The 27,444-nt window shown below is 33.0% G+C and overlaps 1 protein-coding gene across 5 annotated transcripts in view; it reads right to left on the bottom strand.

Moving 5' to 3' along the window:
- LOC143258511 (uncharacterized) overlaps window positions 1-27,444 on the bottom strand; it is a 72,684-nt gene that overhangs the window by 17,037 nt on the left and 28,203 nt on the right. For 3 of the 5 annotated variants that reach the window (XM_076517582.1, XM_076517583.1, XM_076517579.1), the window contains exons 3-7: window positions 26,598-26,722; window positions 26,248-26,365; window positions 25,979-26,134; window positions 12,669-12,875; window positions 1,205-1,333 (exon numbers count right to left, since the gene is read on the bottom strand). In XM_076517582.1, coding sequence (XP_076373697.1) covers window positions 1,205-1,333; window positions 12,669-12,875; window positions 25,979-26,134; window positions 26,248-26,365; window positions 26,598-26,722 — 735 coding nt within the window. The remainder of the gene's footprint in view (window positions 1-1,204; window positions 1,334-12,668; window positions 12,876-25,978; window positions 26,135-26,247; window positions 26,366-26,597; window positions 26,723-27,444) is intronic. The other 2 variants (XM_076517580.1, XM_076517581.1) reach the window with 2 other exon arrangements.

Genomic DNA, 27,444 nt, shown 5'->3' with positions numbered 1-27,444 from the left:
CTGATATTTTTCATCCAAATATAATATGTGTTAACTTGTGTGCCCATCCAGTTAATAAGAGTGGAGCTGTTGATGTGGTTTTATATGAGAACATTTGGAACATGAATGCAAATAACTATTAAAATGGTTGTGAGCATTAAAATGTTAGGTTTGCAGCTCAACACTCACATAAAAAGTGACAAATATTAACCAATCACCACTACATTATACTAGGTTATTCAATCTTGCATAACTGGTTAGATTTGGACATACACATTCAAATCCATGAACAGAGTAGTTGAACTTATTAACCTGCTTTATTCACTTTGACCATATGTACAGAAATGATTTTATTTGTAATTACAATGCATTCTGTTTTCCTAGTTGAGCACTGCAACTTGCAGCAAGAAATGAAAATCTACTGCTGTAAATATTGCAAAGTATAATCTAAGGTATTTCATGAATCAAAACTTATGATTATTGGTACAACTTTTATCACTTCCCTTGAGATTATATAGAAATTTCAGGAATATGCATTGTTTGTGCTAATAACTTATTCTTGTGAATTATTAAACCAAAAATTGTTAAAAAAATAAGCCAAATCTATCATTCATCTTCCCACTTTTCACTGAGGTGCACCAGTTTCCACCCCTTTCTAGTAATCACAGACAAGGGAAAATTAAAAGATAAAACAAGGTTTCATATAGTAGTGGACTGTATAATGTTTTGAAATTTCTTTTACTTACACAGCGATCCTACGCTTATATAGGAATTTCAAGAATGCACAGCACTGGCACTACTATGTTATTCTTCTAAGTTATTTTGCTGACAAACTGTTTTATATACAAAAATGAATGTGAAGTCCAACCTATCATCCTTTATTTAAAATTATCAAATGTTTTGCAAGAAATTTTAACATTTTTTATTTGTTAATTTAGCTTGTATGGTTTTATCATACTCTAAGTATGATTATTAGTAAACAAATATACCAATTTTCCACAAGTCAAAATACGTTAAGTTAACAATTATCAACTTCCTTTAGAATTTAAGAAAATAGATATCTTCATTAAAAAGCATATTTTATAAGCTGAGCTTGTTTAATTTTAGATTCTAGATTAATCACATATTGAGAAATAAGAATTTGAATGTTTTATAATATAAGTCATTTGTCATTTTTAAAGTACTATATGGTATTTATCTATGAAACAACTAAATTCTAACTCACTCTAAACCTTTGAAAAAGACTCAAAAGCTGTGTGTGAACAGCTTCCCATTGTGTCAAATACTTTTGTCTCACAAGATCTTCTTTACTTAACCTTAATATTGTTATTCTCCACTGGACCTCTGTTGCTTCCTGTGAAGATTCATAATGATACCAAAGTTATTGTAAGCACTCTGAGAAACAGATTGGTTAAATGCTTGAAAAACACAATGATAACAAATTTGAAGGTTTTGATAACTGATAATCTGCAAAAGTCTTGATTATATTTATAAGAAATAACTATATTTCAAAAGATCTTGATGAAAAGAATTGTTGAATTGATGATTGAATATTTTCCCTAAAGTACATTTAATAGGATTATAAATGGATCACTGCACTGATTTTTCACTGTAACAATTAAAGATAGTTACAAAGTATTAATTTAATTAATATTTAAAAGATCAATATATATATATAAGCAGCTGGTATGGTTGAGAAAAATTTTTATGTACAGAAGCAAACGTTTCAACCTTCTTCGGTGATCGTCATGTTCACAAAGAAAGAAAGAGGTGACTGACCGATAGCTGACCACAGGTTTGAAGGTGGTTGTGTAATTGAGTGTAGGAATGTAGAGGGCATGCTTAGATGTTTGATTATATTTATTAATATAGGTATAAAGGTGTTCTTTTGTATTGGTTCCGAAGAAGGTCAAAATGTTGTTTGCCCCTATACACAGAACATTTTCTCAACCCATACCAGCCATTTTTACATATATATTTTTCTTTGCAAGTGGGTTTTCTTGTCATCACAGATCATTTAAGAGATCAGTTTGCCTTTACTACTTAAAATGATGTTTATCCTACTGATAATCATAAACAAGACAAAATGTGAATATCACACGTAACAAACATTATACAACCAAATTATTGACATTTTTTAATAACTCCATGAGGCAAAAAGACAAAAGAAGTTGGTCATAGACAAGGAAGTTATAAAATGCCAAAACTTAATATCACTGAATTATCTGGAAAACATAATATAATCTTCATACTACTTAGTGATAACTAATGTATTTTATTTCTTTATACATATGTTCTTCAATTTGGGCGAGTTATACAACCATAACTAATGATAGGCCTAAATAACACTAACACACAAATCAATAACAAATGATGAAGGCTATACTTGCACACCAACATTTAAGGGATGTAAAAAAATTAAATCTATCCTCTATTTATTTTTCAGAAAAATTACTGATTCTTATCATAGACTGCTGTAAAATGTTGGCCTTCTCAATACTGCTGATGGCAACTTATTCTGTAAATCAATAACACTGTTAGGTAAACAAAAATATAATAATTTAATTTAATCCTTTTTCTCCAAATGTTAAACCTGTGTCTTCATATTTTATTTTCTTCATAATAAAGCAAAAATAAATCAAAAGCCTTTATTTACAGGCACTATAAATGACTACCTAATTAGGTGGAAGTAACACTCTAGTAATTCTGTATACAGAACTAAAAGTTTGACAAATCTGAGGAATACCAAGGCAATTCTAAATGCAGGAATGCTGGTATTTTTATATTTTTTGAAGATATCTAGACACTCTCATGTTAAATGCAGCAACTTCATGACTATATAATTAAATACTGCTTTTTTTTCACCAAAACATGTATTGCGATGAAGAAAGGATGATACATAAAGGACTATACATAAAAACTAAACAAACTTCATATCTCTGCAGTTTAGAGAATGAAACTACAAAAAAGTGTTAAAATTGTTGTACTTATTTTATTTCTTCTTCTTTTGAAAGCAAAAAATAATGTGCACAATGTGGGGATGCCACAAAAAATGTACCAACAGACATTGATTTTAAACTATGGAATACAGCTAATTTTGCATAACTAGAAAACATCGCACTTAAAAAAAAATCATACTTTTTAATATTTAATGCACACCACAGTTAATAGAGCCACAAAAATGATCTAATTTAAATGAGAAGATGATTTCAGTATGGAAAAACTGAAGGCAAAAAATGAACTGGTGGACATTGATTTCATCAAATTGTGCTGTCATCTGACAGAACATTGGTTCAAATATTACTCTATCATTGATTTTTTTTCTAGATAATTGAGAATTTACTATGTAAAATATGATACACATTAAGAGATAAAAAAAGAAACAATGATGTATAGTGATTTATATAAATGAATGTGAAAATAATAGTAAATTTTTATTAAATTCAAATTCTGTTTTGAAAAAACAACAACCATAATATCTAATTTGAAAAATTTACGCATACATTCATGCAAACACAGCCAAGTTAACGTTTTTAAATTAATGTTGCTACTTTTTTTTTTAGTTGCAATTGAAAGAAAATGGCCAAGTATTCACTAGGTTTTCTTTTTCTTTCTCAAGAAAAATAATTCAACTTATCTCTATATGGTAACATACAAACAACAAGGGGCCATTTGGTGCTTCAAGTATGTTCATGCACACCCACTCTTGATAAAAGTAAAGATTAAAACCTTTCCTTTATTATTCAGGAAATTAAAACTTCCCTTCTTAAACTTCTGGAAATTGCCAACCTCCAAACTCGTGATGGTAATTCATTCTATAAAGTCAATTACCAGTCACTGTATTATAAAAATATAACTTGTTTCAACTGAAGTTTACCCTATCTTTTCTAAATATTAAATATTTGTAAAACAAACAAAAGTAAAATGAACAGCAATTTCTTTGTTTAAGGAGACCATTTTAGAGAAAATCTTTTATGACTAATTTTCAAAAGTAGTTCAGGTAAAGAGGTATGAAAACACACCATGTTTTCCTATAGTAATATAATTATGTCTTTAAATTATTGTTTATTTAATTTCCACATTGTCATGGCAGCAAAACATGGTCCAAAGTGTCTAACATTGTATTATTTTAGCCACTTCAACACTTTGTTCTTTTGTTAGATGTTATGTCCTTGAACTACTTAAAACTGTACTATCTTTTACTGGAAGTAACATGAAGTCAACTAAATCTGAGAGCTTCTGTTTTCATCCATTTCATGCAGTTTTATGTCCTTTTACACTTACCCCAAAATGTCTTTCACTTTCTCAAGGTATAGTTTTGCAGAATGGTTGAGATAAGTTAGTATTAATAAAGGCTGATAGCCTAACTGTTAGAGTGCCTACATTTGGGATATTAGGTTCAATGATTAGAATCCTGGTAATTCTACAAAAAGCTGTCTAGTTTGTGATGCATGCAAAAATATCTGATACAACACCTGATGACAACCAGAGAATTCACTGGTTGAAATGTTGTGAAAATAATAATAGACATGATAAAGACAAGAACAATAATCCAAATTTCTCAACATCTGTTTACAAGAATATGGTATTTCATAAGTAAAGATTTTGTTTTACTGTTAGCTATTCTTTTTTTAGTTCACATAAATAGCTATTCTCATTCAGTGCTGCCATTTATATGTATTAAAATTGTTTATGCATATTACAAGCCTTGTATTTCTCCTTTGTTTCAATTGATTGATTTCAATGCATCTCTCACGTATACCTTCATGAGCATGAGATTCCTTCTCTTCCATTTTAACTATCACTTCAAGTTTTGGCAGAAGATAGAAGCACAGCCAGTTTTCAATGATGAAGAAGGGTGGGAATTGTAAGAGGATGTAAGTACCTATCAGAAATATATTTTCAGTATAGGAAAATTATAACTCCCAACATGATGCATTACCTCCTCTCACATAAATAGCTACAATCTTACACTGAATCGGAGGGACCAGTAGAGAATCACCTTTGAAAGCATTTGAAGAACACTCTCTAAGATGAGACAGGCAGATTCTAGGATCCAATGTGGAGCACTGTCCCACTTATGAACCATGCATACTCTTGATCATCACAGAAAAATGTTACTTATATGGGCAGAAAACAGAGGATCACATTCAATTGGGAGAACTATGGCTGGAAAGTGATTTGAACCCTGCAATATTTATGAAACTCAATCCTGAAATTATAAAAGCAGGTAAAACATGAAGGATGTGCCTGTCCCTAGGTATAAAGTGGCTACTGCACACTAGACCATGCATGCCAAGTAAATTACATCCAAAACCGATGCCACTGACAATCAACATTCACACAGGTGTAGGATGAGGATTATACTATTGGAAAATTGGCTACAAAACCCAGCTACTGAGTATTAACATCCATGTAGGGATTGGAAAGAGGATCATACCACTAGAAAGTCAACCACTGTAACTTCCAGATCATTAAGAACTAACATCAATGTCAAGGTACGAAAGAGGATCAACTACAATCTAAAACCCAGCAGATTGGCAGTGGTAAGAAAGAGGATTATACTATCTTCATCCCAAGTTCATGAGATGAGAGAGAATCTAGTACCCCTAATTCATGTATAGGGTGCATGTTAATATGACAAACTGATAGATCAATCCAGAACAAGATATCTAGTACTAAAAATATGACTACATAATGTAATTTACCTCCCTCCAAAACATGACTGACAGGAACCACCTAAAGTGCATTAATATCCCCAAAATATGAAATACTGAAAGACAGTGAAAGGGACAAAATGGTAACTATCTGCAATTACATCGACTGTGAGCTAACAACAATGAAGAAGTATAAATGAGAAAAGTATATAAACATCTATAATACATGTGTGAGGACTTGTGTTGATTGGTTCTATTCTAGCTAAAAGATACATCCACTGGGAACCAACATTCATGTGTGGGTAGGATAAGGGATCCAAATTGAAGAACTGAATTACAATTTTGATGTTTCACTCGCATTTGTTTTTATATTTCATTGGAGGATATTAGCAAACAAATCACACCTCCAACATCCACAAACTAAGAAGAGAAGGAAATAAGTCTTAAAGGAAGTATGAAACAAAGAGGATGTGGAAAGTAGTTAAATTGGTGGTAGAGTGAGGCAGTGAAGAATCACATTAACATCCCAGTCTAGAAATGTAGCTTGCCACAGTGAACAACAAATCCAGACTGAAAGCATCAATAGGAAAAGTGCAGGAGAGTAAATTTCCTTATGGTATTTGAAAAATTTAAGGTGTAGGTCAAAGCCACCTAATAACCTGTCAAGGAAGCAAAAGACTCTCAATAAAAAAACAAGCTAGAAATTCTGCAATATAATAAACAGTTGGTCAAACAGCAGAAAATCCTCAACCAATAGACTATTATAATTGTTCCATTTACATTAATAAACTTTACGGAAGAAGTGCAAATAAAACAAGCCAGAAATGAAGCAGGACAAGTGGAATCTCCTTTCCAAGGACCAAATAAAAACTGAGAATGAAAGACTGGATGAAGCACCAGTGACTGAGATTGACAAAGAAGGGAGAGAAACAGAGAAAGAGGTAGTGGAGGAGTAAGATGTAGGTGGAGAAGCCAAGAGGCAATCAAAAGGACTTGACACAAAGTGATATGGAGGATCAAAATTATGTGGTAAAGAAGTCAAATGGGGGGATAAATATATAGGTTTACTGAAATCCTGTCTGAAAGCATCAGCAGTCAGAGTAAGAGAATGAAGTGATGTGGCAATAGCATCTATGCAAAGAGTATCCCACTGAGAGCAAAGCCACTCCATTAGATAAATTTTGCCTGGACAGGAAAGCTGGTCTGCAGCAAGATTGAAAGCACCAGGAAGATGACACAGAATGATATAAATACCTTGAGTGTGGGCCAAAAAATGAAGATCCAATATATGAATATATAGAAATTAAGAATGGGTACCACCTTGATGACTGAAATAAGCAATCACTGTAGAACTGTTGAAGTGAATCATTACTAGATGATTTCTAGCCACATGGAGAAAATGAACCAAGGTCCAATGTACAGTGAGAAGTTCCAGGATGACTTCTCAGTCACAGACCAATAACTCATTGCTTCCTGGAAAAGGAGGAGAAAGTGGGATATGTCAGTGTGTGAGTCTTGTCCATGATTGAATAAGGTAAGTGTTGCAATGGAAGACCGTATCCTCAAAAATGATAAAACTTCACATGTAATAAAGGGAGCAGTAAGAGAATGGAGAACTGATAGCTCCTTCGGACAAAGTTGAAGAGGAGAAGGTTCAGCCTGACTGAGATGGGTTTCGAATAAACATCAAAATAAACAAAATACTTGAAGGAATGACTTCTCCACTTTGTTTAACCATTCCACAGGAAAAGTTGAGGAATTTGATAGACAGACTCATGTTCAGTATGAGCTAACAGTAGCTAATCATCCATCTAATGATGAAAGTTCAACCCAAGGCCATGTAGGTGAGGATTTACTGCTCTGACCACCCAACGAAAAACATATGGGGCTGAAGTAAGTCCAAAGGGCAGGACACAAAATTAATAAACTACCCTTTGATGAACAAACAGAAGATATAATTGCAACTGCAAAAATGCTGTGATATGCAAGTAATAATTTGTGAAGTCCATGTCATTCATTCACAAACCTGGAAAAAAAGCCCACCTGAGAGTGAAAAACAATTCCATGGTAAAATAGGATACTCTGAGAAATTAATTGAGACAACAAAATATTATATTACAGGCCACCATTCTCAAGTTTTCCCAGAATTAAAGCCTGGAAAAAGATGAAGAAGATTAATAGCATGTAGAAACCAAAAGATGTGTACTGCTTCTGACAGATGATAACACGTGATAGGATCCCAAGGCATAGGGAAGGAAATGGCTACAAAAGGTAAAGCAGGAGGAATGAAATTAGACATACTTCTGATAAAACACAAATAAATACTGATATATGGCAAAAGATCACCAAATGGAAACAACTTCACAAAATCAAGCTCCCTCTAGATAGTCACTAGTACTGTTGGTGGTGTGCTAATCCATGTCAGGTGAAATGAGGAACCCCTGGTGGGAGGAATGGGTAAGGGTTGAGAAGTACAGGGAACAGAAATAGAAACTTGTTGTGGTTCAAACTGTGGCAAATGAGCTACCAAAGAGAAAATGTAGTGTGTTGACTACACGGACTCCACATGTGATTCCAAAGTCTCAGGTACATGGTCAAAAACACAAGGGACCATACACAAGTCCCTTAGATAAGTGGGTGGCAAACAAACCTAGGACAAGACCTTATTGCAAACCAGAAGATCCCAACAACAGAGAAACAAAGTGTGTAAAGTAGGGATTCCTAGAGAATTGTAGTTCCTGGCCATAGAGACATGTGAATATAAAACCATAGTTTTAAATGTATCATGCTTCCATAAATAAAATATGAATGACTGTATATCAAACAACAAATGAAAAATACCTACATTATTAAAATGTGCTGAACTGGCATGGCATGGCATATTAAAAGGCAACCTTACTCATCCTAGTTGAAATCGCCTTTAATTACTATTGGGAATATTGCTAAAGCCATTGTCTACCATTGTTCAGTGACCAGCAAATGAATGTTAACATCAAAACCAGTGTGTCAGTTTGATTTGGCTTGACCAGTAAAGGTCATTGATACATCAAACATTAGCTCTCTCTCTATGCTCTACATTTAGTCTGGCCAGTTTTATTGGATCAAGAAACATTCAGTATCTGAAAACTCACACATAAAAAGTAAATAGAATTGTAAATGATTTTAAACTATTGAATTAATTGAAACAAGGGTAAACAACATACTTGGTATTGTGAACTACATAAAGAATCAATTAATACATAACTTTGTCTGCTCAAATTAAACCAGCAGCACATAAAAAAAAAATCATGGATAGGGATTGTAAGTAGCCTATTCTGTACCCAGGCAACATGCTGCTTATGTCATAAGCAGACTATACTGTCCTGACAACAGTTTGCCCTACGTTATATCATTGGACGTGGCTACAGTAAAAGAGCATGTGCAGAAATTGTTGCTGATGAAAGTGTTTTTAACAATGGCAGTATCATTTGTATATCAAATAAGAGAGTCATTTATACAAATATACAAGTTTTTGATAACTAGAAATCACAACTCTAACTTAGAGAGTTAGATAATCAATATCTGTATTCAATGAAAATGAAGTACCTAGCAAAACCAAAATACCCTATAATTTTAACATACCCCCATGTATATTTGTGAATAATTACACAAACAACTTTAATGGAGCAAGGACAAGTTTTGAAAATAGTTTTTCATCTGTGATTAAAGAATTAATATAATTATCATCAGTATAATATCCTAAAATTGAAACATGTTCATTACACATATAGCAATAATGAATAACTGATAAAGTGTTGGAATGTGGTGTTACCAAATTGCTCTGGTATTTCAATATATTAGAAGTTGTTAATCTGATTTTTATCAATAATTATTCTATAAATAGGCCACTAATATCATTCCTTAAATAAACATAGTATATTCACACTTGTGCTAATTCCATTAATTATTTATAGACAAATGCTTGTTTCATTAGCTTTTCTATTATGATTGTATCTCTGGATAACTAATTTCTTGGATTGATCAATTACACTATGACATGACACAGAATGGGTGGGGTTTATGATCTGTATATGTCTGTCAATCGTAGTACTTCAAATTTTCAATAAATGTTATCACAAAATTTCTCTTTTTTTCATAAGTACATGTGTAAACTCATACTTCATTTCTGATATTTAGTTGCTGAAAATATCCATATAATACGTATCCACATGTATGAATGACACTGATTTTCTTTGAATTACAATTAATCTTGCCTTGACATAGGTGTCAAGCAGTATCTGATTGCCAGGTAAAGTGATAAATCACTCGTACTTTGTTGACATTGTTCCAATGGGACAGTAGCATGGAAAAGAAGGCTGGTTTTCATGTACAATATTTATTTTAGTCCATCAATTATAAACTAAATAACTGAACTTGGAGTACAAAGGTAGTAATTTATGTCTATGGAATCTAATGGTGTGTGAATTTTTGTTGTTACTTAAAAAACACTGAAATTTTCTATGTAAAGCAAGGGTCAAAGATGACAAATGAACCAACAAAGAGTTAAAATGGGAAAGGCTATTACTGAAAAAAATCTCAGGATCTTGGTGTATCACCACAGAAGTGAAGTAAGAGTAAAACAAAGGTATAAAAAGTGGGCATGTGATAAATGCATAGATAAATCAGGGGGTCACCCCACACAGAGGTAAAATAGACCCTTACTCTTGAGTCAAGAAACATACAGTCACCTTGAAGATAAGCCAAAGCAAACTGATTCATAGCCCATGGAGGGCTAGGTATACTTTTACCACAAACAATTGTGAAACAAAAGGCTCAGCATATTCTTAGTATCTAAGGAGAGTGAGAAAACTGAACATGGAAAGGAAGAATTATCATGTAACAAAGAAGGACAAGGATCATAGGAAATTGAGAAAATGGGTAAAACATCACATAGCCTGAAAAATTATGTTTAAAAATGTCATATTAGGCTTGGCTAATTCTGTAGTGGAAAAAGGCTATCATAATCCTTATTGACTCAAACAGGTTTCACATACTGAGTAGGAAATGGGACAAGATCAGAAAAAGGTGGTTGATCCATATAACAATCAATCTCTTGAGGGATAATCGTAGATAAATCCACTGACGGGCCACCACCACCAGCAGTCTGCAAAAGAGTGCTTGTAAGAGATATGATGTCCAAAGTGGTAACACAAACCTCATAATTCACTTCAGAAATATGAATCAAACAAAACTGTTTGACAGACAAAATGCAAATGTGAGAGACAAAAATTAATAACTGAGATTTTAAGTAAAAAAAAAAAAGGCTTCGATATAACACAGATTAATGAAGAAATCCCACTTCAGAATTGAAACTATTAAAATTATGGTTACAAAGTGCACCAAAAGCAAAAAAACACCCAAACACAAGCACTATTAAATCAGAAGTGATAGTTATGTAGAATGGAATAGAGGGAGTCATCTGCATCATGAAAGTATGTTGCACTTCTACCAGTGGAGTTGATACATGATGCAGTCAGTACAGGGGAGATAAAAGGCTTGTGCCATGCTTTTTTTTTTTCCTATAGAGCACAGCAACAAAAGAAAACAGTGGATGGTAAAATGAAAATGTAAATATCTGTCATTGTGAGTTAATTTCTTGTACAATGTAATGGGTTTGTCATTCTATCTACTGATGAAGATATGAAGGAGTGATACACTGTTGTTTTTCATTTCCATGGTCAAATGAATCCTGTTATCTACAGAGTTTAGATGTTGTAAGTAGGCTGTAGCATCGGTAAAATTCTTTTTTTGTCTGGAAGCCATTTGTTCAAAATATTTCTTGAAAATATCTACTAAAGCTTGAAAGCATGGCAATCCTTTGGCAAGGTTGCCTGTTTCTTCTTGGAAATTGTTGTTGAATTGTAAACAATAGTGCAACCATCCAAAAATGCAAGCTGTTTCATGTGCTATCTATTATATTCTTTGTATATTACTTTTAGTACAGAAAAGGATGAAAGACAACCCATTATACTATGTAAAACATTTTACCAGTGATTCACTATACATAACTTGTGTTCTAAGCACCAATGGAGCCTGTTTTTCTCTTTGCATCTAACGTAATTCGTTTTCAGACTAGTTGTTAGTTGAGTGCCATATAATGTTGTTTTTTTTCTAAAATCTTTTATAGTGTACTGTTGAACTGCATAGTCAGTTAAAACACACTCTAGCATCTCTAACTATTCTTTCTCTTCATCGGTTGTATGATCGTAAAAATTTTTCCTAGAAGAAAATGCATTATCACTTCTCAGCTACTTCTGATAACAAATCTCTTGATTAGTAAATGAAAAGAAATGGTTTTCAGTAACTATACTACTAGTAATCATACACCTACAAACATATTTAGTTAAAGTCAGAAAAATCCTTGTTCTTATCTACTGTCTTGTAAATAAATCATCATATGAATACATCTTTGCAATTATTACAGGGCTTCAGGAATCACTCGACTCATAACAAGAATATTTTGAATATGATTTTTCAATGTTTGTTATGGGGTCATAATAAAGCAGCTGGGCAGTATTTTTATCTAAACTTAATGTCACTTCATCTGTGAATAAAAATATTAGAATATCTTATTCTGTACAGCTCTACATTGTAGTTATTAGCTTAGATTCAGCTCTTTCTTAATGAAGGTAATACTAAATCTATGTGAAATAAAGAACTTTGGTGACATTTTATTGAAATAAAAAAACACAGTGCTAGGTAGACATCAAGTAGTTGTGCCAAAAAATTCTTGATTTGGCTTTCTGGTAGTACAAGAAAAAATTATCATATGCAATACAAAGTTGCATTTTGTAGAAAAGTTTCAAAATATTTTCACTTTTGGACAATACTCTTCTTTTATCTTTTAAGTTAACTACCACAAAACCTGAAAATGTTTCAAAAATAAATCTACTAACCTTTATTATGAAAATTAGTTATTTATATGCTGTCAATTACTAAACAGTCTAACATATTTATAATTTATACTAATATATTCATATTTTGAATGTTTACCAGTTCTAGAAGTCTTTTGAACATCTCTTGTCTTCTAAGCTCATTATGCAGTTGAAACTTAAGGTCATGAATCTGTTCTATTTGTAGCTTAATTTCTTTTTGTTCATCTATACAGAGGCCTCCTACAGCCTGTTTGATCACTTGATGAAGTTCTTGCTTTTGCTGGTGAAATGTGGCCAGTTTTCCTAACATGACTGTTGACATTCGCTTTTATTGAAAACTAGAAATTAATTACATTAAATAAACAATGTTTCAATAAATTTGCTACTACATGCTTAATATTGATTTCAATAAGATGAGATAAAGTTGGATACATTAAGCTGAGTCAATTAGTTTTTTTACTTTCTTTTCATTTTCTGACAGAAGAAAATTGGCTGTAAAAGCTTTTAGTAGAAGAAAGAAGATGATGCTTGCAAGGTGGTCATTGACAGTTGCTATCAAATGAAATAATAGCAATTTGTGCTTTGTTACTGGGACTTGGCTACAAAACATTAGCAAAATGAGAGGAAATGCAAAAATAGGTTCATATCACGTCATATGTTTACTATCAAAAGGATGTTCATTTGTTTTTTTATGCTCTGTGTACCAGTATGTGATTAAAAAGATATGAGCTGAAAAAATAATGAGAAGGATTGTGCTAATGTTTCAAAATGCAATTTCATTTTTAACTGTATTGCTATGTAACTGTTACAGATATTTTTCCAATATGTCTAGTTGTCATGTTTATCACTTGAAAGTGTTTTGTTTATCAGTTTTATTAATATTCTCTTAGGTTGTTTAAGTATAGCCACACTAGAAGACTTACTATTATTTGCTTAACTTGGTTACTTTGAAGCAGTCCATCAGTGTCACTAAAGGGTGGCATATTGGAATAAGTTGTACAGATACTGTAGAGCTTGTAAGGTTCCATACTTTTAAATATTAGAAAATGATGCATTAACTATATATTAAGATTTACTTATATTAGAACTTTGAGTTGTTTATTTTTATTGGCCTTTTTTAATATGAGTCTTATATTTTTTAAAATAAAATTTTGAGTAATTCCCTCACCCATGAATACAAGTTCGTATTCAAGGGTTTATCCACAAAAAATATTACAATTTGAATATTGACTGTAAACCAGTGGTTTCATAAGTAGATACAGATAACTTGTATTTTCAAGTATTACCTTAATGTGGAACTCAAAGATGAGCTTGAGGTATAATGGAACATGTCTTAATCAGAGGTTGAAAATGAAATGGAATGGTATGGAAACATACAAGCCTACTTCCTCAGTAAAAGAAAAGGGTTAAGCTATAACTATATGAAATGCCTTATTTTCATTACAGATCAAATAAAACATTTATAAACATATACTGAACATTTTTATACATTAATAATGGTACTAAAAGTTATAATTTTAGATTTAACAACTCTTTTTAAAACAGATCCCAAAAGAATAGTTTCTTAAATTGTGATTCATAATATGGATCACAAGGAATTGCACAAAACCATAATAATACATTCATAAAAAAAGATAACTTAAATGATAACAATTTAGTTCAAACAACACTTCAAAAACTTTAATACTGACTGCTAAGGCTATTACATATAAAAATGCACAATAAAAGTAGGCATGTTAGTCTTGCATGAAAAACATCCTCAAAACGGTCTATCTATAATTATTTTTCTTATTATTCTTCTCTTGCCAGCCTATAAAACATGTTTTAGACATGTATGTTTCACTTGAAAATACTACTTTTCTATTAGTAAAACTATATACACACTTAGTAGGGGTTGTGTCTTACACTATGTATATATTTGTTCATTGTTGTGCATTATATAATGATAATTTAGTTACACTTTCTCAAACAAATCTCCACGACAATATCCAACTGCAGCTTAATATTCTACACCTCAAACTAATTCGATCAAATACTCAATGTCTACAGTAAATCATCATCAACCACATTAGCTAGCTTCTAGCTATGTTTATTACCATTATAATCTATTAAATTAGCTAACATATCAAGTGATCCCATGTCCATAGTTTAACATAAAAAAAGCCAGCAAAGAAGATAAATAGAAAATTGGGAATCTAGAAATCTCTAAATTATGATCATGAAAAGTAAGCAAACAAGGCTATGATACTGGAGCAAAAACAAGGGTTTGTAGTTTGAGCAGGTAATGACTACAATATTTCTAACTTTGTCTGCTTACTTTTCTTATATAATCCCTATTTGAATTAAACTAAAACAGGTCTGCAAGCATACAATAAGATTTTCTATTTTCTCCCAGAGGTCTGATTATTTAAAAACATGTTTCCTTTACATATGTTGTGTATTTTCATCACAAAGCATGTTACAAAGAAAAGGACAAAGCTTGCTTCTAATGATTTAGCAATCACAAGACTCTCAAGAACCTGTTGCTCTTGCTTATTATTAGTTTTACTCAAGATACAAAGTTTATAATTTCTACAGGAACAACATAGTGTCAGCTCATAGTGACCTACATTTACTTCCAGGTCTTTTTGAGTTGTTCACACATGATGAGCTCTTCAGCTTATTCACATCAGTAATTAGCAATCTAATCCATTTATATCTCAGTATCAATTACATCTAAACATGAAAACAATAACAAAATCCAGATACATAGCAAACACTCCATAGGAGAGTTACAATTACAGTCTGGACACTCCTACATCAATATTTAACTATAAAAGAATCATTAAGTTACAATGAAAGATAAAGCGTACTTACACATTTATATTTTGTAATACAGCAAACAAGCACTCACAAATACACAATTAGAGAGAAAGAAGCTACTACATAAAACATGATACAGAAGTGTTTAACAAGAATATAACTGTACTAACAAATTATTATAATTCAATTAAAAAAAAGTATATTGTAAATCCTGAACATTTAGATGAATTTTCAAAGTTACAAATACAATGAAGTCTGCTATTAAAGGGAGAATAACATGACTAACAGTTTCCAAAGCAGATAATAATTTCTTAGAGATCAATTTTTAGAAAGCACAATTTAAGACCTAGTGGCAACATGTAATAGATTTTGGAGTTATTGCTTGTTCAATGGGACTGTTGCTAGTAATATTCACTTCTCCTTCTACAGGTTCCATTTAATTATCCTATAAATTTGTAAATGACAATCTCAATCATAAAATGTATTTGTTACTGGGTTCTGTCTTGATCTCAAACTGACACTTTTGACAATGCAATTAAAATAAAACCAACTTTATAGCAAATAAAGTTCAAAGAGCTGGGCTTCTGCTAGCCATAAGCCACATCGCCATTGGCAAAAAGAAAGAGCCTATGGCTAAAAAATCTAGTGTTGGTTTCGCCACAGTGGCAAAAGATAATAATTTTTCGGTCTTGGATGGTTTTCCTTTATTTATTCTGCTCAAGTTTCGGTCTTAACAGCTTTCATAGTTTTTATTGCCAATCACGCCATTAATGATGACAAATGACCAGAGGCACCCCCAGCAAGTTGAAGAAACAAGAAATGTTTTTAAAAACTACTACTGACTGTAATCTATATTTTCTTTACATATGTATTTTTATGATTTCAGGGATATGACAACTAACAAATTAAATTTAAAAAAAATTATTATTCAGCTGTGCTAATGATTTCTTTTATTTTCATTTCTTATGCAACATGTTTGATTCTGCCCGTGGTACACAAACAGTAATCGGAGAAAACCTGACCTTCGTCAAACCAACATATAGTCTGTGTCAAAGTGGAAATTCCAAGTTTCGCTTGACATGTGTTTGAATTGAGATCATGACAACTCTTAGATCAGATAAAAAGATGTCTAAACAGTTAGATATATAAAGTTTTTTTCAAAAGAAGGTTGAAGCAACAACATCAACTGATGGTGGGAAATCCACTTCCAAAAGAAAAGACAGCTCTGAAGAAACTGAAGCTTGCAGCAGTGATCAGACTGTCGGTGTGAAAAAAATATACCTGAAATTTCAGAGAGTTAGTTAAAGAAACTTGGTTTTCACAGTTTCCTTGGCTGGAACATGTTTCCCAACAAAATACATTTCATTGCAAATTATGCAGGGGCAACAAGAAGACAAATATTTACGTTACCACTGGGAAAACTGCTACTAAGCCTAAAAAAGACGATTTGATGAAGCATGCACAGTCAGAAGATCATCGCAGTGCAGTTGCATTACAAGTTTTAAAGAAGGACAGGTCAACTGCTGCTGTGAATGTGTACATGGAGTGTAAAGATGGCATTCAGGCACAGACAGCCACATTACTTGTACAAGCAAAGGAAGCCATCCCAAAATTTAAGGAGGAATGCCCCTGGATAATAACAAGTCATTGTTTGGCACACAGATAATAGTTGACAGCTGAAAAGGCAGCAAACCAGCTGCCATACCTTGTGAAGTACATTTCAGTTTTGAACCAGTTTGCAAAAAGCCTGAAATATTCTCCCAAGTTGTGTCGGGTTCTGGAAGAGAGCAGAGCATTGCATGGAGAGAAAAGTAACAAAATCAAGCAAGTGTTCTTCACACAATGACTCTCTTTTAATTATTCCGTCCAAGCACTACTCAACTGTATTGCATCTATAATAAGCTGCCTGCAGGTTGTAGCAATGGAACGTGGTACTCTAGGCCGAGCCTCGCAACATGGTCTAGTCCAGCAAATGTCATGTTACAGCTTTGTCATTCTTGGACTTTTGTCAAGATCTCTACAGAGAACTGATTTATCCTATGATAAAGCTAAAGCAATTATTGATGGGTCAGTTCTGTCAATTCAGTTGCTGGTACACATCCCTGGTCCTTACACACAGACTGCACTGAAGGAACTCCTACAAGCTCCTGATGCCAGTAGTTACACTTCTTACAGAGGCCATGACATCAAAGATACTGATAAACAATGTGAAAAGTACAGAGCAGCAGCTGAGTCATTTGTTGAAGAGGTGGTCACAAGACTACAAGTAGCATTCCCAGACACTAACATAATGTCATTTTTTCAATATTTAGCCCATGTCACAACAGAGCAGTATCTTATGAGGATGATCTGAAGAAATTCATCCAGCATTTCTCTCTTTTGGTCAATGAGGATGAGGCACTGACTGAATAGCTACTACTAAGGAACATAATGGAACAGGATGCTCACAAAAACAGAAACATGAAGAGCTTCTACAAGGAATACATCCACCAGACCCATCAAACTTTTTCCAAATCTGTCTCAGCTTGCAGCAATTGGATTAATAATTCCAGTTACATCTGTTGACTGTGAGTGGGGAATTAGCAAGTACAACAGCATCAAAACAGATACCAGGAGCAGTCTGTCTGAGGCCAAGAGAGAAATGTTACTGAACTTATCCATAGATCATTTTAACTTCAACTCTGCATTCAGATACTGGGTCACTCACAAAGACAGATGTGGGTACCATTCCCTGTTGAAGAAATGTGCTTCGGAACCTCAGGTGTCGACTTCTACCACATCTTCTGTTGATAATGATTTGGCTGAATAGCTGCCATTGGATTTATCTACTTACTAGTCATGCTACCGTTTTCTAGTTTCGAGTAATTTTTTTGTTTCTGTGTTATTTTGAGAAATGTATCTCTTTATTTTCCTCTTTATTATGTTTATTTTGTTATTTTGTTTGTTTTGTTATTTTTGGCAGCGAAGATTGCTGGAGAATAAAAAAAATAGTACAAAACTTAATGTCTTGTAGATTTTCACATAATTACAACTATTTTTTACTGGTTGGAATTGATGCATATTAAAAGTCACACACCACACTGTTTTTGGCGACCTAAAATTGTGGCTAAACAACTGTCACTGTGGCTAAAAGAAATTACTTTGTTTAGCCACAGTGGCTAAGAGAATTATTTTTCTAGTGGAAGCCCAGAAAGAGACAAACAAACTGAAATGCCCCTACAGTACTTGTTTCTAATCAACAGACATGCTGTATTGTATGTCATGGAACTTGGTTTACTTTGTACTACACACATTCTAACATTTCTTTCTTTTAACATATTTGTTTATAGGCTAGTATAATAAGAAGGTATAAACTGACACAACTAAATGAAATTATTTTTTAAAATTTATCTTGTGCAACATTTCAAGCAGGTACTCTTCATCAGGCAATGAAGACTCCATTACAATATTGCACTGATACTTTTATAAGGCTTGTTTCCTCTTATTAGCTATAAATTGCTGTGAAGATGAAATATGTCATCAATAAAGCTTTTCACAATTATCATACGTCAGTAGCAATTTGAAACAACAATAGAAGTAAAACTTTCAATGATAATTGATTAAAGCAAGTGATAAAAAGTTAACTTACATAATAAGGATAAAAAATTTGGTGTATGGATTTTATAGCAAAGAATGAGGTGGTGAAAGATTTTATTTTTTTGTAAAATTCATGAAGTTTTTGTTTTATTGTTATTATTATTAAAATGCTAAATATTTTCAAGTTTTAAAGTATAAAAAAACATTTAAAGGCTGGACACAATAAAGAGAGCTTTATTTCATCCTTTCAAGATGATACCTCACCTTTATACAGAGAATAGCTTGATCCCTTTTTGTATCTGCCTATGAGATTTGCATGTTATTAGGCTTGAACTACCTCCCACCTAAAAAAAATGTGCTTAACCCACTAGCTGCTGATTAACTGTACATACGGTACAGTTTGCTTTCAGCAGTTGAAGCAAGTATGCTGCAAACAGTGTATGGCTTGCAAAGATTTTGTGTTTTTGAAGCAGCCACAGCCAAAGGGTTAACATGAATTGCACTAGTGCCTAATATCATCATCATGTTATGATAGTACTCCACCAGTCTGAGAATTGATTACACAACCTCTTTAAAGCAGTAGTTTTCCCTAAATACTTGGGATCTAATTAATTTATTTTCATTGACATTATCTGAAATAAATGTTTAAAATTGTTAATGAATTACTTGATATTTGCAATAGTATATGACTGATTAAAATTTATTCACATTTACTAGATTTAGTGTTTGTAGTTTACAACATAGTTTTCAATTCCACTTAGAAAAACAAAATATTTTGTAAATACCCACCATTATGACTTCTCAAGTGGTAGTAACTTCTACTTCATCCTGTGATATTGACAGTGTTTCTAACATGGGATCTGTGCCTGCTGCAGACTGATTGTCTGCAGAGAATGTGACAGCCACTGTTCAATGTGTTGTGGGTTTTTAATGCATGCTGGAATGCCTCCTACCTTCCATTTGGCTTTTGTTTCTTCTTTTTGATTTAAACATAAACAGGATAATCATAATAATTTTGACTGGCTACTTTCACATCTAGGCACAGCTTTACTTGTAGAGGTAAACTCTCCAATCTAACCTCTTCTTTGAAATTTTGTAGATATGTTCTTTCTTTTTCTTTCCCCTGTGTCTATTAATTCTTTCCATTTTTTAATATATGAGAAACATATTGTCTTACCTCCTTTACCTGATATTAGGGTCCATGTGAAACTCATATCCCAAACAACTGAGCACTCATACTAACATGCATTGTCCTCCTCATTTACTTAGTTCTTTTGTCCTGGCTTAAAGATGTTCTTCATTTCCATTCCAAGATTCATAATCTTTGAAATCTCTCTCTTATCTGATTGAGAAGTAGATCTCTTAATTTTGATTTTCATTTCTAATACCTAATTTTCATGCTTTTATCTCTTTGTTACCACCATCTTGCTTTTACCTGTCATTTCACCTTATTACTGAGGCATTTCATTGCTTTCCAGAGGAGCTTGTTGGCCTCTTTTCACCACATTGGCCCATAATTCTTCTTGAATTCTATTCCACTTTGCTTGGTTACTATGCTGTTTGGTCATATTTTGATGGAATGTTCTGCTAGGTCGAGTATGCCTTCCTCATACTTAAAACTGATTTTTATCATCTTAATGTATTTTGCTCAGAGAATTTTGGGGATGTTTCTGATTCACATGAGACCCAGGCTGAGGCAGCACAACATCAATCATTATTGTATATCTTAATTTCTCATCTTTCTCAATCTTACCCTTCTGCTTCTACATCCAGGCCTGCTGAATTCATGTCTCCCTTTCCCTTCCCATTTGAACTTTCTGACATCAAAATCATTTTTTATGTGGTCTGTGATTACGTTATCAGAAAATTATCACTGCCTCATGAGTCACTGTACATCATCCGAGAAAATTTAGAAAAAGTGAAGAGAACAAATAGATGGACCAATAGCAGTAAAAGGCTGGTGAAGTGTGTGAAAATAGGTAAATGAACCAGTATTGAAGAGAGACAGGTTGTGATCTGAGAGAATACACTTCACAAAACAACCCCTTCCATTAATTACAGCACCATCCCAAAGGGAACTGTGTCCATTAAAGTCTCTTAGCATGAAGAAAGAAGATGGCAGTTAGTCAGTAAGAGCATTAAGGTTTGACTGATTGCAGATCTTCTCCTAATAACAGACAAAGAGACCACACAGTGGTGGTATAGCACATGGAGATACAGTTGGCTATAGCCTCCAAAGATGTAAAGAGTAGCCCAGACATGGTGGATGCATACTGGTTAACTAGAAGTACCCCATCCACATGAACTCATCCATCACATAACCTGTGCAATGAAAACTGTCAAAAGATGAAAGCATCAGCAGGCTGAAAGAATGTTTCTTGTAAAAAGAGAAACATCGGATGATAAGAATCAATCAGTCTTTATGTAATCTAAATTGGAATGGAAATCTTGACAGTTCCACTGTATCAAAGCAGTCATTGTTTTGGAGGAAGAGAAGAAATGTTTTTGACCATGAGAATTTTGTTTTGTTGACAGAAGTCTGTTGACCTCAGACTTCATCCTGACCTGGGTCACTCAGACAGATCTCATCAGATGAAGAAGATTCCAGTGACTGAGTGCATGACCAAATCATTATCTGGCACCAATGAAAAGTGGCCTAAGCAAGCACTATATGCTGTGGTGGGTATAGAGACAGGAGTAGAAGTGGACTTGTAAACTCTGGAATCCACACACAACAAAATACTTGGCATGGCAAGAAAAAAACTCTGAAGGAAGCACTGAAAGATCTGTCTACACCCACACTGTAGCGTTGGCAGGGCTCATGCTGTCACTCGCCATATTTGCCAATGGCTATTATTTTTTGTTTTTTGGCGAAGAAAAATTGTAATTGGTGAATATACTGGCGAAACACTGATTACAAAATGCTAGACTGGTTCACTACATCATTTTTTTAATGCAAGTATGCAGTAAGCAGATAAAAATCAATAACCCGTCTGCATTCATGCAAGGTCATGGTCAGGATCGACAAACGTGAAAAATTGTTCAATCAACAGCGACCTAACAGCTTGACACGAATAACTCATTTATATGTGGTTGATTAGCAAAAAGTCATCTTATACAGATTATATTATAGAAGAAAAGAATGCTATTGACTGTAAACTGTTCCATAATTTTGTAAAATTAGAGCAAAACTTCTCCCTAGTTTGCAAGTCTAGAGAGACCCCTGTTTAGCAGCATGTAATAACAGTTACTTTTAATTTAGTGACTCGTCTTCCCATGTTACTATTGTAATGATTTGTGTGTGAAAAACATTGAACTTTGTAACTGTGAAACTGTTGTTTTATAATAAATTTGATAAATGATAAATTCATTGAAATAAAATGTATGATAAGAACTTAGTTGTAATTTATTCTTTGACTGTCTTATCGTATGTGACTGGCTGGAGGGTTGGATACGGATCAAACCTATCTGGCTAAAACACTGGCTAAAATTGGCTACCAAAAAAATCATTTGGCTAATAGCCTGGCTACAGAAAAATTTAGTCCAGGGTAAGCCCTGCAGTGAAATGGAGTGCAGTAGCAAATGTCTGAAGAGGAGGAGGGAAAAACAATTTCCATGTCTCAGGATAAGAAATGCTTTTAACAGTTCATAAACATTATACTTCTTTTTCTCTACCCACTTAGAGCAATAATGAAAGTATGAGGGGTAAAAAACTATCTATTTGGAACTTATAGATGTCATGGCCTTTGCCACTACAACAAGAACCTCTGGTATTGGAAACATCTGAGAGGAATGAGAATATATGGCCATACCTACAGTTGATGTAATCAGTCTTGGCAGTGGTAGGTGGGTGCAATTATGCAAACATAAGTATAAAAACATTGGTATGCTGCATAATTCCATCTTTATGAGTAGAAATATATTGCACAGCCAACACTTCTTGGCTAAAGAAACCTAGGACAGCCCCTGGCTTGAAGATGTCAAGTAAATCCCTTTCAATGATTACTCCTCAAGAGAAATTCAAAGAATCATGTGGAGTAACTTCAATGGGCATATTCCTTATACACTTGGACTTCAGGAGGAGTTCACCATGACGTAATGTAGATGTTTTAATCAAGATGTCTCCAGGCTATACCTTCTTCACTGACTTTGGAAAACAAGCAAGCCCCTATAATCCAGTCTGTATTCAAAGAGGAGACATTTACCCTAATGTCCTGTCAGACTAAAAATGTATAATCAAAAACAATATACAGAAACAAACTGAGATGGGGACTGTGGAACAAAGTTTTCTAATCATGATAGTTTCCAATCACAGTTTTAAAATTCATTTTGAGGATCATATTTGGGAGTTTTCATGAAAAAACAATTATATTTCAGTACCCACCATGGAGATATGCTATATTGCTACATGAGAATAGAGTCACAATACCAGTTTCATTAACACTATACACAAGCATCACCATCAGAAACAATGTCCACAACCCTTTTACCTGCCCCTGACACCACTCAAACATCAAAAAACTTTCTTCCCCTTCATGTATTATCGTGCAAACACATGGGTAGAAACTAGATTTCCAGAGGGGGAAACTGTACAAACAGAACAATCCCTGGAGGGCGTCTTCACCACAAAGATTCCACAACAATGGGCCCAATATTTGGTACATCTGATCATGACAATACCATGGTGTGTTCATCCCTTTACCACCCCTTCCCCCAGACTGGATCTCTGTCCCTTCACAGATGCTTAACTGTCAAGCTTGAGCACACCTCTGAATGACAACATGATTTCATTCATGTAGGCTCTAGAAAATCATTCATTCACACTAACATACTTAATCTCCTTGCAATCAAGTCATTGTTGGTCACTTAACCATCAGAGGTTTTTCATTGTATTTGCTTTCAGTTAAGCACGTCTTTCATTGATGCCTCCACCATTTCTCTCAAAACCAAACTTTCCCTTACTGGTCCACAACCTTTTTTTGTCCTTTAACCCTGATGGTTAATGCTTTCTGCTGAAATTTGAGAAATTATGATGCTGATTCAACAATAGGAAATAATTTCTTGTGTTAAAAAATTTTGTACTGCTATTTTTACTTGAACTAAATTTTATACAATAAAATGATGCAACTTTAAAATTTCTAAACAATACTATTGATAATATTATGAAAGTGCTATTAACAAAAACATTTTTGAAAACCTAAAACTATTGGAAAGGTAATGACAATCAGAAAGAAAATATTAATGAACTATTCTAATATTGTCGATAAGAGGATTGATTAATTTGATCAAACACAACACTGACATTACTATTTAAAAGTTTGATTTAATGGGCCATTTAATTAATTAGTATGATACTGAACAATAAATTAGATGCAAAGCCATAATATTATCCACACAGCTAAATTAATGTAGGTTGCTATATGGAGAGTTAAAAGGAACTCAAAACTGGTCTAAGAAATCTGTAACATAGTGATTAAATGATATGATTAATGTTGGTTTAAAATATATCCCCCAAATGTGGTGATGAAGTGGGTGAAAATGTATTTCAGGGGTAAATACATGGATGAGATTCAGCTTACTTTTAAAATTGTAAAATTCAAATTGGGTAGCCTCGCCTCTTTAACACTATAAGCCAGAATACTCACACAGAAATGAATACAATCAAATTGCTGAATGCCAAATTCTTAGAAAGAAAATGTAACGTATCTAGACCATAACAGCATGGGTTGTAAGATCAATCAGAGCTTCAGCAGAGTCCAGAATCTAAGCAAAAGACATTAGACTAAATTCACCTGGAAAAAGTGAGTGAATAAAATCAATCCCTGAAAGAAACTGGACTAAAAATGTAGACATAAGAAAGGGAAGCATTCTTCTTAACAGAGTAGCTCTTCACCTTAGATGCCTTTTTATTAAAATATTAAAGGGGGTTGGATGTAATGAATATAATCTTGTAGCAATGCAAATTTATCAGGAGCTTTCACTATATGTTTGAAAAAAAAAAAGGAATGTGACGATTTTAAATTTTTCAATGTGTTATTGAACTTTTCTATTAAGGATTCAATCTGGCTAGAAGTATCACATCAAAGAGTAAATGAAATCCTGAAGTTTAAAAGACAGTAAGCAAAAGATTAAAAAGATATTTAGATTCACATACAAACTAGCCTCAAGAATGTCATCCACTGAATTCTGCAACAGGACGAAAAACACTCTAACCAAATATCAAATTTGGTGAGATAAGACCTGATATTCAGTTTCAAGGTTATTGGGCACAACACAGCAAACAAGACTCATCAATTAACAGCAGTACTAAGTTTAAAAATGAAATTAATTATGAGTGCCAGTGATTTTAGAGATCAACTGCCAATGGAGAATGTGTTGACCTTTTCTTGTACTCACATACTAGAGCAGTTCATGTCAGAACATGTGATTAGGTGAGAGATAGTTAAAGGTTATCGACATGCACAAAAGTTCAGAAGCAGATGTGCGAGAAATAGCTACAGTGTGAAGGAGTAATTGAAAAGTGGAATTTCTTGTTACAGCAAAATAGTTTGTTCATCCACTAAATATGTAACATACCATATAATGAAATTAAAATATGCTTCTTGATTCCCATTATATCTTTTAAAAACCTGGAGATTCAGGTTTAATTAAATGACTTTTTTTTTCTTGATAAATTTTGAATGACTAACTTAACTGCAGTGGGAAGCAACTCTACCACAACACCACTGAGTACAATGCAATTGTTTTTTTTTGTGGCTGGTAGTGTCTTTCCAACTAATTATTTTACAAAGAACTATAAACTCTTTCAACCAAACACTATTACAGTCTTACTATATAGTATAATCAACTGCCTATTACATATATTTGTAGATCCTAGTAAATGTTTAGCCATAAAGACCTCAACCTATACTTGGAATTGTAAGTTTGTGGCAAGAAATCCAAAGTAATTTTTAGTTGTTACATAGAAACATATACTAGTATAATTTGAACATGAGAAGACAATATTTGTGTATCTTTGGAAAATGGAAAATAAAAACCTATCTACCTTACCCGAACATCTAATAATTGAAAGAACATTCCTTTAGCCATTTCAAGTTCTTTTGTAAGTTCTTTCTCACGTTTACACCAGAGTAGTTCTTCATGAATATGGTCCTTCATCATTTCTACTTCATGCTTTTTGATTTCTTCATTTTTCAGTTTTTCGTTCTGAATTAAATAAAATGGTTTCAAACCACTTAGCAGTAGTAAAATGATTAAGAAATTTATACAAGTTAAACATGAAAACTATGCTGCTAAGCTTTTACAGTCACAGCTATTACCTGACTAATTGATAAACATTGTTTCAATTCTACTAAGGTCTTTTTGCAAAAGTCATCATTTGGCCTGCCTAAAAGTTGCTTCTCTTGAATTTGCCACCTTCTCTCCTTTTCATATTCTCTATAAAAATGATACAATTTGTTTATTGTAGAATATTTTTAAGGATAGGATATTGTTAATGGTATGAAGTATAATTGTGTCTAAATTCCTTTATATTTCTTAAACAGTTGTTACACAATTAAGTAACATACTAGACTGTGTCAATGTTTTATATTTGCATAGAAATAATACTGAACTAACAATGAATCTCACACAACATTTGCTAACTAGTTTCTAAAATGATGGAACTTACCTTTGAATTACTCTAGCAGTAAGCTCAGAAGTAGATCTATGAAAGTTATCCACATGTTTAACATCAAAATTATGGCCCTGATAGCCCTTGAGCCTTTGAGGATCCCATTTGTACTTGTTGCTAATCTAGATGTAATGAATTATATGATAAATTTGTAAGACAAACAATTTAATAATATTTACATTAAAATAAGTATTTTAGCAAGCTCTTTACACATATAATAGAAATTACATACAACCTAACACATTTTTTTTGTGAGATGAAGTTTTGGGTATTTTGTGGTATTGTTGTCTGACAATAGAATGCAAGCTTCTGTTTATACCATAAAAGTTGATAGTTTCACACTAACATCTATAACCTCCAACATCTTCGATCTAAGTGGCATCAAATGTATAACCATAAACAATTTACTCGTGTGTTGAGCTGCAGTGGGATCATTTGACCTCCACTTCATAGGAAGATTGAAAAAAAAAAAATGAGGAAAAAGAAAAAACGAAAATATGGAAGGAATAGGAAAGAAATATGGATTGGATAGAAAGACAAAAAAAAATTGCCATAAGAGTATCAATATTAAAATTAAATTTTTTCTTCACTCATTTATTTAATGTCAGAGTTGCAAAGAAAAATTTATGTTTACAGTTATTGATTCTTAAAATCAAATATATGTTGTTACTTTTCTGGAGAAATCATGGCACTGAAAATTTATGTTTATGCTTTTTGACTGGCACCCCAGTTGGGAAATCTGCCCTGCAGGCCTGACCAACAATACATATATTGGTCACAAAACACGTTTTACATTATCATTTAAAATACATAATGAATCTTGTATGTTTAATTTGATTTACTG

Source organism: Tachypleus tridentatus, chromosome 8, assembly GCF_004210375.1.
Source record: "Tachypleus tridentatus isolate NWPU-2018 chromosome 8, ASM421037v1, whole genome shotgun sequence".
Taxonomy (NCBI): domain Eukaryota; kingdom Metazoa; phylum Arthropoda; class Merostomata; order Xiphosura; family Limulidae; genus Tachypleus; species Tachypleus tridentatus.
Note: the sequence above shows the minus strand (reverse complement) of the source record. Positions and strands in the feature narration are given on the sequence as shown.